The sequence below is a fragment of the Podarcis filfolensis genome (assembly GCF_964270895.1).
Source record: "Podarcis filfolensis genome assembly, chromosome: 2".
Taxonomy (NCBI): Eukaryota; Metazoa; Chordata; class Lepidosauria; order Squamata; family Lacertidae; genus Podarcis; species Podarcis filfolensis.
This window is the reverse complement of record NC_139605.1, coordinates 107,002,950-107,017,473: the sequence shown is the minus strand read 5'-3', so window position 1 is coordinate 107,017,473 and position 14,524 is coordinate 107,002,950. Positions and strand designations below refer to the sequence as shown.

The window sequence follows — 14,524 nt, the reverse complement described above, 5'->3', positions numbered from 1 at the left end:
AGTATCACATGGGTAGGTCCTTTGTTTATATAGTTATTTATTTTTGCTAGCATTGTGAGAGATTGGAGGGTCCGGTGCTTGGTTGGTTAACATCTGCTAGGATTTTACACACATGGAACACACACACATGCACTGCCTTCCATTGCCATAAAAGTACTGCAACTATGTAAAACAAAGATGGGGAACCTCCCCACACAGGGGTGCCAACTTGAATAAAATATTGGGGGCCCCAGGTAAGCCCCACCCCACATGATGGGGTGCACCCACACCGTTTGAATGGCAATGCCCATCAACTTGAGGGGAGCTTGGCCCTCTCAAATATTTTATTGGCGGAGGCGAAGGGACCTTGGGCCCTAGCATGTCCCCACATGTCGCTGGACACAATTGTCACCATCGCTGGCTGGGGCCGACAGGAGTTGGAGTCTAAAAGCCGCAGGAGGGGTGCTGATTTCCTACTGCTGCACTATGGTCTAGAATTATTATTATTATTATTATTATTATTATTATTATTATTATTATTATTATTATTATTAGAATTTATATACCACCCTATACTTGGGGATCTGAGGGCAGTACACAGAATAAAATAAAGATATAAAACCACAAAGAAGAATCTAAAACCACGAAGAAGAAGAAGAAGAAGAAGAAGAAGAAGAAGAAGAAGAAGAAGAAGAAGAAGAATTATTATTGAGGCTTAAAATCCAAAGAGGAAGTTATTCAGAAAGGAAGAGGGCTTAGCAATGCGCTTTAGAATGGAAACGTCATTTGGGAAACGCGTCCTATTAAAACGGATCTAGAAAGCGTGTGTACAGCGCTACGTTACTGAGCCCACATGACTTTGTACCACGCCTCTTTTGCATTTTGATTCTCCTGCGTCCTTGACAACTCCTGGACAGGAACGATTCTGAGGTGTAGTGGAAAGGCGTGGGGAAATATGAACGCCTGGGCCCCGGCCATAACTACCCCGAGGAAGCCCTTGTGACGCACGATTTGGTAAGGATGACTGTCAAGCAGGTCAGGCGGGCAGGGGCTCTGTCTGGGCCATGCGCACGGGTGCCTTTTACCACCAGGCGCTGGATGACTGTGGCTGTCTGCCTTGGGCGGCAGCGTGCCCGCCCGGCCCCTTCTCCCGCTACCCGCTCCTGCCGAGGATCGGCACCGCCTCCTCTCCCCGATTCAAGACGCAGACAGTCATGGCGAAGCAGTTCGGGGCCATCCACGTGGGCACCTACTTGGAGATCAAGCGGAGCGACGGGAGGATCCACCCGGCGTTGGTCACGGCGCTGCACGAGGACGCCAGCAGCGTGACCGTCGAGTGGATCGAGAAAGGAGTCAACAAGGGCAAGAAGGTGGAGCTGGGCCTCGCCTTCTCGCTCAACCCTCATTTGGCACCGATGGAGCTCAGCCCCGAGGCGCTCTCGGCGCCCACGCCGTCGGATCAAGGGGATCACCCCACCTCGCCGCAGAACTACGTGGTGACCCCCATTCAGAAGGAGAAGTCGGGCGGCGACAGCGAGGATCGCGACTTCAACAAGAGGCCCCAGTCGACGGGGATGGCGGGCAAGATCAGCCCCAGCCCCGCGCGCAAATCGCCGTGCGTCCTGGAGGTGGAGAGGATGCGCGAGCGGCGAGAGAAGCGACACTTGGAATTCATGGAGAGGCGAGCGCGGCGCGGCGCCAGCGGCGCGCACCCGCACGCGGATGTGATCGCCGTGATCGAGCAGTACCGCGCCGCTTTGCAGCACGGCGGCTCCGCTCTCCTGGCCCAAACGTGCCCCCTGGAGCCCACCCGCGGCTGTGCGCGCAAAATCTGCGTGTGCGTCCGCAAGAGGCCCCTCAACCAGCGCGAGGAGGAGCTGAAGGAGGTCGACGTGGTGACCATCCCTTCCTCGGACGTGGTGATGGTGCACGAAGCCAAGCAGAAACTGGATCTCACCCGCTACCTGGAGAACCAGACCTTCCGCTTCGACCACGCCTTCGACGACCAAGCGTCCAACGAAAGTGTCTACAAGCACACGGCGCAACCTCTGGTGGAGATCATCTTCAAAGGAGGCATGGCCACGTGCTTTGCCTATGGGCAGACGGGCAGCGGCAAGACCCACACAATGGGAGGTGACTTCTCTGGCAAGAGGCAGGATTCCTCGAAAGGGATCTATGCTATGACTGCCCGGGACGTCTTCTGCCTGCTGCAGGATCCCACTTACAAAATCCTGGAGCTCCAGGTCTTTGGAGCTTTCTTCGAGATCTATTGGGGGAAGGTCTATGACCTACTGAACTGGAAGAAGCGGCTGAGGGTGCTTGAGGATAGCAACCAACAGGTCCAGGTGGTGGGTCTCCTGGAGCAGGAAGTGGTCTGCGTGGAAGACGTGATGAGGCTCATTGAGATAGGGAATCGGTGCAGAACTTCTGGCCAGACCTCAGCAAATGCCCACTCGTCCCGAAGCCACGCCGTTTTCCAGATCATCCTAAAGAGGAGAGGGAGGCTGCATGGTAAGTTTTCCTTGATTGATTTAGCCGGCAATGAGCGAGGAGCCGATACCTCCAGTTCGGATCGGCAAACCAGGCTGGAGGGTGCAGAGATCAACAAGAGCCTATTGGCACTTAAGGAATGCATCAGGGCTTTGGGTCGCAACAAAGGTCACACGCCCTTCCGGGCCAGTAAACTGACTCAGGTGTTAAGGGACTCCTTTATCGGAGAAAACTCCTGCACCTGCATGATCGCCACCATTTCTCCAGGGATGAGGTCGTGTGAGCACACACTCAACACACTGAGGTACGCCAATCGGGTGAAAGAGCTGGCAGTGGACACAAGTGCCTTCCGACAGCTCCAGCCCGCCTTGCCGAGATCCATCTTTCAGCTGGATGACTTGACCAGGCCCTGGACAGTCCAGAGCTTGCCCGAGACAGATGAGTTCAAAGTGTTCTGCGTACAGAATGAAGACCAGGTCTCTCCGGCAACCCTTACCTTCATTGCCAGGGGGAGAGGCCAGAAGAAGAGGAAAGAGATGGATGAGAAAGCTCTAGTGGAGGAGCACCAAGAATCTCTCAGGTGGCTGAAAGGGTTTCTGAAAATGGCTGACGATGCAGACTATGACATGGATTTTTACGCCTCTCAGTTTGAAGCTGTTCTGGCCCAGAAGATCGCCATTCTGTCTGAGATCCAAGATAAAGTGAAATTGTTCCGTAAGAACCTCTGCAGGGAAGAACCGGGCAGCAATCATGTCATTGTGAAGAGATCTCGTGTTCTGTGAATTGGCATGATCCTGTTCTACTTTTCTTTTTCCATGTCAGCTTATGTCAAGGTTTACACAACATCATGCCTCTCCAGCCACCTGACAATGTGGCAACTTAAAGAATACTTAAACCTCCCATCTCTACATGGGTGTCCGTTTTGTCTTTAATGCCAGGGCGGAAAGTCTCCTGAGAGAATCTCCAAATGCTTCTATTAGTGTCCTAAAATAACATGTTGTTGAGTTGAGCACACAATCCCAGGGCATTTGGCATTTCTAAGCAGACCTTTTTTAAAAACAACAACAACAAAGAAGGGAAAAGAAATTATAATATAAAGCTTCGGGAGGGGGGCAGTTTTGTAGGTAGCATAAGTATGGCTTTATGTAGTACCTGCTTCTTTCCACCCAACCTTAGCCCATCTCTCTGTCTCGTCGGTCCACAAGAGTATTTTTAAAAACATGGAGGAATAGAGAAATAAAGTGAAGGAACAAGATGGTCCAACATGGAAAACCTGGCTTTTACAGAGGGCGCTTTTAAGATTACATATCTTAATCTTGGTGAGAGAGAGGCTTTCTTGTCTATAGGCATTCCTAACCTTTGTCATCAGAGAACACTGTACCTTTGCAAACAGGCTTGTATGATTTATGATCCATCAAAACAAACCAAGGCTGTCTACATGTACTTCAAAGTACAATCAAAGTGCATTCTTTCCCTCAAGGAAATCTGGACGCTGCAGTTTACTCCTCACAGAGTTTCAGTTCCCGGCAACTTTGGACAAACAAAAGTGCCCAGAATTCTTTGAGGGGGGGGGGAATGCATGTCAAATGTACTTTGGAGTGTGTATGCATCTGTAATATCACATCAAGGGGTTTGTTTGGAGCATATGCACCCCTTCCTTAAAAGCAATTTGGCTTCCTTTTCAAAACACCTGAGATAATAGGCGAGAGTCATTCAAATATGCCCTTAGAATTCATTAGGTGAAGACAGCCGCTCTTTTTCTCCTCTCGTTATAATTTGACATTTGACACTGCCTGTGTATTTGCTTGAATCTTTGCTTTTTATAAAAGCACGGTGCATAATCCATCGCAGTCACCACCACCACCGTTTTGCAAACACAGCGAAGCCGCCTTATACCCAAGTCATGCCATTGGTCCATTTGGCTCAATATTTTCTATACTGTGGTCCTCCAGGGGGGGTTCTTTCCCAGCACCACCTGGGAAATGCTTGGGATTGAACATGGCACCTTCTGTAGGTGAAGCAAATGCTCATCTCCGTTCCAGATAGGCAGACAACCTATTTCTATTCTCTGGACTTGTGCACTTAGATCGTAGAACTGCAGAGTTGCAATGCAGGAACCTTTTGCCCGACTCGGGGCTCAAACCCACAGTCCTGAGACATAAGAGTCCTGTGCTGTACCAAGTGAGCTATCCCACATCTTACAGAGCTCTCTGCACTCACAGGACTCTAGATGTATCTGTGATTTGCGTGTCGAGACCTCGCAGCTACCCCTTTGTTGGGAAATAACTCACACAAGGACACAGATATTAGGTTTTTGTTATTGGGCGAATTTGTCCACAACTTTATTGAATTACAGAATGTGAGCGGTATTGGCTTAGGCATTGATTGGACCCGACTATATCTGACTTCTGCCCGCTGCGCAGGAAGTCCGGTAAGGGTAAACCACCGGAAGGGGAAGCCCTGTCGATGCATACCAACTCGAGCTCCCCCTGGTGTTCCCGGCGGGGTCGTGTCAAGGCCCTAGCCCCCAGCCGGGCTTCAGACAAGATCAACACCCCCGGATTCCTTTAACGGAATACCCTTAATCATGGAGGGGCAGGTGATGGCCACACCTCCCCTTCCCCACACAAGGTCAAGCAATGCCTAACCGCAACCCTAACAAAGTTGTGACGATTGCTACGAGGTAGGCGAAAACCAAGTGGCCAGTGCCAATTTGCCAAGTGGAAAAATTCCTACCAGGCCCCTTGGACAACCAAGGTGACCAACCGAAGTCCATAGCAAGGCCATTGCCTAACCTGCAAATAGGGAGGGAGGGCGGGGGATCGAGGAAGCGAGCCAAAGAGGAAGTCCTCCAACTCGCTCCTTGGTTTAAACTGTCCCGGCCACACCCCCCCCTCCGGCCAGCGGGTTGGCTGGCCGGGCTCTGACATGGCCGGGATCCCCAGGCAACCGTGGACAAAGTCCCCCGCCCCCGGTTGGGAATGGGTGGCCATGGAGTCCACCGCAACTCCTCCCCACTGGGAAGTGGAGCAGATTAGTTATATCCCATTAGCTAGAACTCTTAATTTACAGGAGTTGATAGGGTGGTTCATAAAAAGCTTTTTTTAAAAAAAATGCCTGCTCCAAAGGTCTTATCTTACTACGCTAGGGATTATATGGCTATATCTGAAATACCATGCATATCAGTTAATATCTTGACCCTGCTCCACTGAATTGAAATTTCAACCTTCATGACATAGGAAAACGGCCAAGTAAACAGCTATTTTCATGGAGGAGAGTCAAGATATTAACTGATATGCATGAAATTTCAGATATAGCTATATAATCCCTGGTGTAGTAAGATAAAACCTTTGGAGCAGGCATTTTAAGAAAAAAAGTTTTTTATGAACCGCCCTAATACAGTGGTACCTCGGGTTAAGTATTTAATTTGTTCCGGAGGTCCGTACTTAACCTGAAACTGTTCTTAACCTGAAGCACCACTTTGGCTAATGGGGCCTCCTGCTGCTGTCGCGCTGCCGGAGCACGATTTCTGTTCTCATCCTGAAGCAAAGTTCTTAACCTGAAGCACTATTTCTGGGTTAGCGGAGTCTGTAACCTGAAGCGTATGTAACCTGAAGTGTATGTAACCCGAGGTACCACTGTAATTAAGCCACTGTGAAGACTTCAGCACGTTCCATTCATTGGGCTGTTTCATTGTCTTCGGATGTTGACGCCTACAAAATTATTTCCATCCTTCATTGCAGCCTTGCAGAGACTGTATTACAGGAGCTCAAAGAGAAAGGAAATGTCTTGTACATAAAGAGTCTACTTCTAGGGGCCAAGGTCCCTTCACCCCCCCATAAAATATTTGCGGGGGCCGCCCCCTCCCAAAAAGGTTGATGGGCATTGTCCAAATTATGTGTGCCTGCCTCATCTTGCTACTGATTATGCAGGGCGGGGCTTATATATCTAATTTTCTGTTTTACAATTTAGAATATTTATTTAACCAACCTTAAAATATCAATGACTTCCCTTCTTCTCCTGATGCTGAACTCCTGCAACACTCCTTCCACAGTTCATTTTGCATAACATAAATCCCTGCATATTTTAAATAAACCAAGCCATTCAGTATTCCATTACTACATCCATCAAAACTTATTTATACTGTTGAATTTATCTTAATGCTGCCAACGTTTTCAGGTGTGCACAATTTCCCCCCATATGTTCAATAAACATTTCCCAATCTTCTTTAAACGAATGTTTACTTACTCTTTAAGTTAGATTCGTAAGCTGCACATATTCCATCAGTTTAAGTTGCCATTCTTCTTTGGCTTGGACCTCGCTTGTTTCCCATTTGGGGGCTAACAAAATGTGAAACATATCACATTTATATGCTGCTTCGGTGCTTAAGGCAGCAAATGATAGGTATTTGGCCTCCCTGGTTTTCTTTTCACAGCAACCATGGAAGGTAGGTTGGGTTGAGAGATTAGAAGCTATGCTAAGCTTCATAGCTGAGTTGGGATTTATACCCAAGTGTCCCTACACTTAGTTTCTCCCTGTCTCACATACATATTTTCAAGGCTAAAAATAATTTTGGAGGAGGGGCAAAATGTTAGGTACTTGCTACCACATCTCCCATGTGGTAGACCCATCTCAATTTAGTGGGGATGGGCATGGCGTCTTTTTTCTAAGAGTCCAAACCATTGAGAACTCCAAAAGTGGAGCTTTTTTCTTCTTTTTTTAGTTAGTAGCAGTTAATATTTTATTTGGTTTTTCAAATTAAAATTTTACAGAGATAATTTCGAACATAAATCATAAAAACAAGATTCCAAGGAATCTCCTGGATTTCCCTCCTCCCCTTTGTGGGTCCTATTGTTAATCATTTCCTCCTGCATCTTTTATGATAATCCTAAACTTATACATCTCCATTATGTCCAGAATTCAACCTTAAACTACAAGTGTTATTCCAATCCTACTAATGATTTTAACTGTTTAAGATAAGTTATACATTTTCCACATTCCTTCTTAACATTTTGGTCTTCCTGATTTCTGATTCTTCCTGTCATTTTTGCCATTTTGGCATAATCCATCAACTTCATCTGCCATTCTTCTCTGGTAGGGACTTTATCTTCTTTCCATCTCTGGGCCATTAACATCCATGCAGCCGTGGTTGCATACATAAACAGTCTTTTCTGCTCCTTTTGCGATTTTGGCACCTAGAATTCCTAAAAGGAAGGTTTCAGACCCAAAAGTGGACTTTTTGCATCATGTTTCATTTAAACCAATATCACCAGTAGGCAAAAGCTAAAACGGGAGTGTTGTTAAGCCATAATACATGATAAAGTAGTTCCTCTTTCCCTTTACATATGCTACAGTTTTGTACTGAGCTTAAATTAATTTCAACGAAACAAAGAATGTGCTCTCTATCGATACCATAGCATGGCATAACCTGATTTCAAATTAATTACTTTTTTCATAGAGCACTGAGTGCTGCAGGGCAGTGTTCTCTGAAATTCCACATTATTAAGAGGGAATGCTGTTATTTCCCCTGGTAAATGTTAGCTGTTCTCATTATATATCGAATTCACCCACTTAACAAACTGTACTCAGAGCATCTTAAAAAAAGAAAGAAAGAAAACGATTTAGGAGATATTTGCAGTTGTCTGCTGGTAGAACATCTGCCATTTCATAACAGACTTTGATGCGTTCTCTTTTGAAATTGTTCACCTTCGATTTTATCCCTCTTCTTGCCTTTAATGTTCCTTGGGCTGTGTTCACAGAAACAAGCTCCTTGAAAGATTTCCCTGTTGTTTATGCTTTGTGTTTCAGAGCCCATCTCCTGACGGTGGGTGTCTTAAAAGCACCCCCCACCCAGCAACAAGCCGTGGGGGTAACACTAGATAAGAATATGATTTCAAGTGGAGAATGAGATATTCTACACAAGGAATTTCATTTGCAGTAGGGAAATCCCATGTGATAAGAACACAGAGGCTTCCCCACATCTCTTCAATTTATAAAAGAGATCCGGTAGCATGGTATTATCCTCAAAACAAACTACAGTCTTAACATGCCAACTGCCCAGAGTGTTTCAGTAAGTCTCAAAAATAGATGTGTGTATTGTACATAATTGAGGCTACAATTGTATACACCAAGGATGGGGAACGTGTGGCCCTCTGGGTATTGTTGGACTCCAACTTCCATCAGCTCCAGCTAGTAGGACCAGTGTTAAAGGTGATGGTGTAGTGGTTAAGAGTGGTAGACTCGTAATCTGGGGAACCGGGTTCGTATCTCCGCTCCTCCACATGCAGCTGCTGGGTGACCTTGTGCTAGTCACACTTCTCTGAAGTCTCTGAGCCTCACTCACCTCACAGAGTGTTTGTTGTGGGGGAGGAAGGGAAAGGAGATTGTTAGCCGCTTGGAGACTCCTTAGGGTAGTGATAAAGTGGGATATCAAATCCAAACTCTTCTTCTTCTTCAGCAACACCCAAGAGGGCCACAACTATCTGGAAGTCTCATTAAATTTCCTGGAACTTCTGAGTAGATGGGCACAGGACTGCACCGTGCAACAAAGAGAGTTTGTTTTTGTCCTGAGAAAGATTGTATGTTCTTGTATGCAAATGTAATCAATTAGAATTCATCTGAAATTTATTTATCCCCATATTGCAGAGGTGGGGCTGAAGCCAAGAGAATGGTGGCTTGCCTGGGGCCAGGTATCGGATTCACGGCACAGATAAGATTTGAACCTGAAAGTTCCCGGTTCCCGGCTCAGTTTACTCGCCATTATGCCACTCCAGCTCTGATGTGCAGAACTTGATCCTAGTCATGTTTATTTGGAATTAATTCCTCTCGGGTCCAATCGGGGTGGGCTCCCAGGTTAATTGTGCTTTATGGATTCTGTTGCACGGTGCCTTGGGCTGTGTTCTCATGTTTTGAATGCGAAAAAGATGACTGGTTTCAAAACGAATAAATGAATGTGCCTAGATTGCAGCCTTACAGCCCAATTTTAGACATGTTTAAGGTAGGGTAAGGGGACCCCTGACCATTAGGTCCAGTTGTGACCGACTGGGGTTGCGGCGCTCATCTCACTTTATTGGCTGAGGGAGCCAGCGTATAGCTTCCAGGTCATGTGGCCAGCATGATTAAGCCACTTCTGGTGAACCAGAGCAGCGCACGGAAATGCTGTTTACCTTCCCACCGGAGCGGTACCTATTTATCTACATGCACTTTGACGTGCTTTCGAACTGCTAGGTTGGCAGGAGCAGGGACCGAGCAACGGGAGCTCACCCCGTCGCGGGGATTCGAACCGGCGACCTTCTGATCAGCAAGTCCTAGGTTCTGTGGTTTAACCCACAGCACCACCCGCGTCCCTCTAGACACATTTACTTGAATGCATATCCACGGGATATTTGTGAATTTTGTTGTTATCCATACTGTGAAACCCAAAATGCCAACCTTTCTCTCAGCCATACTGGGAAGCAGTGTGAATTCAGTAGGAAGGGCCATGGCTCTGTGGAAGAGCATCTGCTTTGAATTCAGAAGGTCCCAGGTTCATGTTCCCAACATTTCCAATGACCCTCACACCTAATCCAACCACCCCTTTTTTTTTTTTTTGCTTTGTACAGAGAAACATAGGACTGGGTTATAATTCAGTTTGAATCAGAGGATTCCAGTTTCAGTGATTCATGAAGTGGGCTGTCAGGGTTAAAATGAGCCCTGAAGTTTCATACTTAAAACATTTCCAAAAAAATTCTGGGAGGAAGATTCTATTGCTGACTGCTTCAAATGTAGATTTCCCACCCCTGATATATTGAAAGTAGAACTTAAACCTATTACAGTGGGACCTTGGTTCTCAAACTTAATCCGTTCCGCAAGTCCGTTTCAAAGCCAAAGTGTTCCAAAACCAAGGCGTGCTTTCACATAGAAAGTAATGCATAATGGGTTAATCCGTTCCAGACTTTTAAAAACAACTCCTAAAACAGCAATTTAACATGAGTTTTACTGACGAGACCATTGATCCATAAAATGAAAGCAATAATGTCCTCAACAATAAAATAAATAAGGCAGTATTGTATATGAGAAAAATTAAAATTATTATTTTTTCTTACCTGCACAGATGATAGTCATTGTTTGGATGGGGGGCTTTTATCCATTTCCACAGTCACACAATCAATCAATCAATCAATCAGTCAGTCAGTAGTTGAACTGGGTTCCACACAGTCACAAAAACAAATTGACCGAAAAAGCCTCAAAAACAAAAACACAAAATAAATAGCAAAAACAAAAGCACCAAACTTAATCTGTTCTGGATGTCCGTTTGACTTCTGAAATGTTTGAAAACCAAGGCACAGCTTCTGATTGGTGCAGGTGCCCTGGAAACAATAGCTGACAGCCACATCAGACGTTTGACTTCCAAAAAACGTTCAAAAACCGGAACACTTACTTCTAGGTTTTTGTTTTTTGGGAACCAAGGCGTTTGAGCACTGAGACATTTAAGAACCAAGGTACCACTGTAAAGGCTTGGATGATGATTCCTATGATTTCTTTGAAAACACAAGCCCTCTTTGTTTATATATCATTTCTAAACCCACAACTGTCTTTGACTGATTTCAATTACAAAAAAATATAGGAAGAATAGTATCACTCAGATATCAACAGCAGCAGCTATAGGGAGGCAGCACCCAATCTGAATGAAGAATGGTTAGTTTATTTTCAATTTCTTATCTTGTCAATCAAATAGAGCTGACAGAGCAATAATCCTTTGAAGTTATTTTTATTACAATGCCCAGGTTTCTCTCTGAGTACAGAAAAGTGTCAAGTTGAATGAGATGGTTGGTTTCCTCGTATGCAAACATTTGTACCAGTGGCTTTGATGGGCAGATAGAGTTGCCATCCATCCAATCTTGTCATGTGTTCGCCGTGTCTGATGTTGCAGCCTTGTGGAACAATACAGCGGGATGCATTGATTCTTCTTTAGATAATGGATGAGAGGGTTTAATTCTTCTTTGAAAGACTGTCCACTAAGGATTTTGACACTTTCCCCCTTTTCTATCCAGTCCCTGGAGCATAAAGGTAAAAATATATCTGAGGTAGAATCGTAAGTTCCACCCACAGTGTATAACAAGGGTGAGAAAGCTCAGGCGTCAAAAGTAATAATAATACTAATTTTATTACTTATACGCTGCACATCTGACTGGGTTGCTACAGCCGCTCTGGGCAGCTCCCAACAAAATATAAAAACACAGTAAAACATCAGCAATTACAAACTTCCCTGAGCTAGTCAAATGGTTGTTTAGCTGTTTGACATCTGTTTGACAGGGTGGGCACCACTACTGAGAAGGTCCTCTGTCTGGTTCCCCATAGCTTTACTTCTCGCAGTGAGGGAACTGCCAGAAGGCCCTCAGAGCTGGACCTCAATGTCTGAGCTGAACGATGGGGATGGAGATGTTCCTTCAGGTATACAAGGATGAGACCTGTTTAGGGCTTTAAAGGTCAATGCCACACTTTGAATTGTGCTTGGAAACATACTGGGAGCCCATGTAGATCTTTTAGGACCAGTGTTATATTGTCATGGTAGCTGCTCCCAGTCACCATATTCTGGACTGGTTGTTGTTTCCGAGGTGCAAAAGTGCCCCTCCAGGCCTCTCAATCTGGCCTTTAGAAATCTCCCCACCCCTCATAAGCCTTGCTTGCCCCCCCCCCCCCGCCCACAATACTCTTGCGTGGCTGGAATGTGCCCTTAAACTCTAAAAATTCATCTTCCTTCCTTCCTTCCTCCTTTCCTTTCCTTTTTGTATTTGTCTTCTTCTTCTTCTTTGAGAAAGTAATAATCACAAATAAATAAGAATAAAAATGTACACCCCACCACTGAGACCATTTCATTGTACAGTAACTATCCAACCTCCCAAAGTTGTGATGGTTTGACCCCTTTCCATTTTAACAGTACAAATTCTACAAACACCTTCCATATCTCCTCAAAATCATTTCTCCTGCATATTCCCTCTCTTACCTTAATGGCAAATGTGAAAAATTCATTTTGCTTGCCTCGATGGCAGATAGAGTAAAAACTAGCTTACAGCACAGAGGTAGAATTTACATTTGTTTCTCCACCTGTTTCATCTCTGGCCCAATCTGCTACAGTCATGTGACCCTCAAAAAGTAACTCAGATGTCAATGCACCCTTTGGGCTAAAGAAAGTTCTCCACCCATGATGTATGCAATTCATTAGTGCTCTACTGCAAATCGCTGTCAATGGCTACTGTCTACAGTGGCTGTCCACAGCTCTCCAGGTTTTAAGCAGGGAGAATCTCCCAGTATTACCTGGAGATGGAGGTGATTGAGCCTGGGTCCTTTTGCAAGCGAAGCAAATGGTCTCCCAGTGAGCTACAGCCATTCCCCATTGACACACACAGTTTTTGTTATGTAAATAGCAGCTGCAGGGAAGCCGGAGCAAATTTAGGGTGGAGGGGGCAGGGGGGCAGAAGGAGTTTTTCACTCCCTGGCCAAGTTTCGAAAGGCATAATAAACCTACCTCCGAAGCTGCTATTTGCACTTGAAGAGAAACGCCCATTGGCAGCAATGGTAGCTTTCCTTGAAACAAGAAGTACCTTTGACTGGGAGTGGCCGCCAGGACCACATAACACCAGCCCTGAGAGATCTGCATTGGCTCCCAGTACATTTCTGAGCACAATTCAAAGTGTTGGTGCTGACCTTTAAAGCCCTAAACGGCCTCGGTCCTGTATACCTGAAGGAGCGTCTCTACCCACATCGTTCAGCCCGGACACTGAGGTCCAGCACCGAGGGCCTTCTGGCGGTTCCCTCATTGTGAGAAGTGAGGTTACAGGGAACCAGACAGAGGGCCTTCTCGTTAGTGGCGCCCGCCCTGTGGAACACCCTCCCTTCAGATGTGAAGGAAATAAGCAGCTATCCTATCTTTAAAAGACATCTGAAGGCAGCCCTGTTTAGGGAAGTTTTTAATACTTAATGCTGTATTGTTTTTAACACTTGATTGGGAGTCGCCCAGAGTGGCTAGGGAAACTCAGCCAGATGGGCAGGGTATAAATAAATAAATAATAATAATAATAATAATTATTATTATTATTATTATTATTATTATTATTATATTTGCAGAGAGGTGACCTTGACAGTGAGACAAAGGGTTAAGCATCCTCTCTCCATCACTGCCGTCCTGAGGCTGTTCAGATTCCCCTGCAGCTGCTATTTGCGGGTGGGAATGGGCACCTTAACTTTATCCACCAATTTCACATCACTTCTAGCCTGGCCCTCTGTGTGTCACTCCGATTATTTTCGTCAGCAATTTAGTATGGGGTCCAAGTAACATGTATTAACCCTCCTTGCTTCCCATCCCTCCAACCCCACCCCCCAAAACCCAAACCCAACAGCTACATTAAAAAAATAAATAATCTGATGCAGTTTGACAAAAACAATGATTAAGGGTCTGCTTAATTCTTTTGATTTAAACTGAATTCAGGTGTTTTTAATACCAGTGCCCGTTTGATCGTATTATCATAGTGCAACTTTTAATTTAATTTAGCCAAAAAAAACCAACAAAGCAACTCCCTCCCCAAAAGAACGCCCAACCCTGCCTGACCCATTTATGGATTAAAAGTCATGAATGAGGTTAATGTATAATTAATGAGCTGTGCTGCTTCGCTATGACAGCTCCGAATAATGATGGATGAGGGGGATGTGGGATCCGACGAGCAGTCCAAGGTCAAACCACATGTGGGATTCTTGCTATTGCCTGGCAGTGCTTTCATTCTTGCAGTGTTCCTACTTTAAAGAGCAGCATAGCTATGAAGCGGAAATTACTGAATGGCTGAGCAGGGAGAGGGAGAGAGACAAACCAGGGACAAAGCCCTGTATGGACCATTCTCTAGATGCGATTGGGCTAAAACTTCCATCACCTTTAACTGTTGGCCATGCTGACTGAGGCTGATATATAATGAGTTGAAACAATTGTTAAAAATAACTTTTTCTTTAAAAAACAACAACACACGAAGCTTTTCTTTTAGGAATTCTAGGTGTCAAAATCCCAAGGGAGTAGAAAAGACTATTT

The 14,524-nt window shown here is 45.5% G+C and overlaps 1 protein-coding gene across 1 annotated transcript; it reads left to right on the top strand.

Moving 5' to 3' along the window:
- The first annotated feature begins 1,018 nt into the window (after nt 1-1,018).
- Nucleotides 1,019-3,377, top strand: KIF2B (kinesin family member 2B). Its single transcript, XM_083599083.1, has one exon. The coding sequence runs from the start codon at nt 1,044-1,046 to the stop codon at nt 3,249-3,251; it is 2,208 nt and encodes a 735-aa protein (XP_083455209.1). The 5' UTR covers nt 1,019-1,043; the 3' UTR covers nt 3,252-3,377.
- The last annotated feature ends 11,147 nt before the right edge of the window (nt 3,378-14,524 follow it).